We start from the raw sequence: 2,091 nt of genomic DNA on the forward strand, positions 1-2,091 counted from the left end.
TATTTTTGGAGATGCAAAAAGACAAATTTAGTCAGAAAATTGTCTTTTTTGTATTTTCCAAAATACAAAGTATTTTTTAATGGGACTTTTTTGACTACACTCCTCGTGTCTAAATCTATCTACATATTTAATGCCATATTTTTTGAAAACATAAAAGACCAAGGTTTTGAAATTTTTTAAAAATCCAAAAGTCCAAGGAGCACTTGTGCTCATGGTACTTTCCGTAGAATGGGGGCTTGAATTAGTTGCACAAAGCTCCATTGACTTTTTGTAGAGTACAACTACTCATCTCTTGGTGGAGAGATCTCACGTAGATTACATAATATAGCTCTCGGCGGAGAGGGTCTATCTCTCTGTTCTTCAAACACAGTGGGGAAACAATGGTGGCTGACTCGACGGAACCGGTGGCCTTCGTCGCGGTGCCGTTCCCTGCGCAGGGCCATCTGAACCAGCTGCTGCACCTGTCGCTGCTGGTGGCGTCGCGGGGGCTGTCGGTGCACTACGTGGCGCCCGCCGCGCACGTCCGGCAGGCACGGTCGCGCCTGCACGGCTGGGACCCCGACGACCTCAGCTCCATCCACTTCCACGACCTCGACGTCTCCACCTACGAGTCCCCGGCGCCCGATCCGACCGCTCCCTTCCCCAACCACCTGCTGCCCATGTGGGAGACCTTCGATGCCGCCGCGCGCGCCCCTCTGGCCGCGCTTCTCGACAGCCTCTCGGCCACCCACCGGCGCGTGGTGGTCGTGTACGACATCATGAACACATTTGCAGCGGTGGAGGCGGCGCGGCTGGGCAACGGCGAGGCGTACGGGCTGATGTGCGTGGCCATCTCGTGCCACCTGGGGTGGCTGGACGCCGGGCACCAGCTCCTGCGGAAGAACGGCGGCCAGTACGTCCCAATGGAAGTGTCCTCTTCCAAGGAGTTCATGGAGTACATGTTTCGGAGAACGGCGGAATTGCAGGTCGCCGGAGGCCCAGGCGCGGCCTCGGCAGTAGGGCTGGTCATGAACACGTGCCGCGAGCTGGAGGGCGAGTTCATCGACGCCACCGCTGAACACCCGATATACAAGGACAAGAAGCTCTTCGCGGTCGGGCCACTAAACCCGCTGCTGGACGCGAGCGCGCGCACGCCGGGGAAGACGCGGCACAAGTGCATGGACTGGCTTGACGCGCAGCCTCCGGCGTCGGTGTTGTACGTGTCCTTCGGGACGACGTCCTCCTTCCGGGGAGAGCAGATCGCGGAGATGGCAGCGGCGCTCAAGGGCAGCAAGCAGAGGTTCATCTGGGTGCTGCGCGACGCCGACCGTGCCGACATATTCACCGAGTCTGGCGTGATGCAGCAGGCCAAGCTGATGTCCGAGTTTACTAAAGATATCAAGGGGACAGGGCTGGTGATCACCGGTTGGGCGCCGCAACTGGAGATCTTGGCGCACGGCTCCACTGCGGCGTTCATGAGCCACTGCGGCTGGAACTCTACCTTGGAGAGCCTGAGCCACGGCAAGCCTATCCTCGCGTGGCCAATGCACTCCGACCAGCTGTGGGACGCTGAGCTTCTCTGCAAGTTCCTCAAGGCCGGCCTCCTCGTGAGGCCATGGGAGAAGCACGATCAGGTCGTGCCGGCGGAGGCCATCCAAGAGGTGATCGAGAAAGCGATGCTTTCAGAGAATGGAATGGCGATGCGCCAGCGGGCGAAGGAGCTGGGTGAGGCTGTTCGTGCCTCTATGGCGGAAGGCGGCTCATCCAGCACACATATGGACGAATTCGTTGCTTACATCACAAGGTGATTGCGGAGGTTTTAGTTACCGGAAACATACCGGACCGCTCCCATATAAAAAGTGAATCAAACAGATGTTGAATTTGAATTGGATACAAACCATGTCTGCCGATGGCAATGATGTTGAGCCCATCACTGGTGACAGTGTAGAGGGACCCGATGGCTTTTCTTTCTCTTGCTCTTTGTTTTTGTATTTTACTTTTACTAAAATACTCGTGCGTTGCTACGGGTAATATAAGTAAATTATATGCTACGGGAAATAAAAGTAAATTATATATTGATACTCAAATATGTAGTTTTAATTGTGTGGATAC

The 2,091-nt window shown here is 55.2% G+C and overlaps 1 protein-coding gene across 1 annotated transcript; it reads left to right on the plus strand.

Annotated features, from left to right (window-relative positions):
• Nucleotides 1-380: 380 nt before the first annotated feature.
• On the plus strand, nt 381-1,787 carry LOC124678729 (putative cis-zeatin O-glucosyltransferase). Its single transcript, XM_047214593.1, has one exon. It carries the CDS (start codon nt 381-383, stop codon nt 1,785-1,787), a length of 1,407 nt encoding a protein of 468 aa, XP_047070549.1.
• The last annotated feature ends 304 nt before the right edge of the window (nt 1,788-2,091 follow it).

The sequence above is a fragment of the Lolium rigidum genome, chromosome 7 (genome assembly GCF_022539505.1).
Source record: "Lolium rigidum isolate FL_2022 chromosome 7, APGP_CSIRO_Lrig_0.1, whole genome shotgun sequence".
Taxonomy (NCBI): Eukaryota; Viridiplantae; Streptophyta; class Magnoliopsida; order Poales; family Poaceae; genus Lolium; species Lolium rigidum.

Coding starts and splice junctions, on each gene's coding strand:
- LOC124678729 (XM_047214593.1), top strand. CDS start 381: ATGGTGGCTGACTCGACGGAACCGGTGGCCTTCGTCGCGGTGCCGTTC.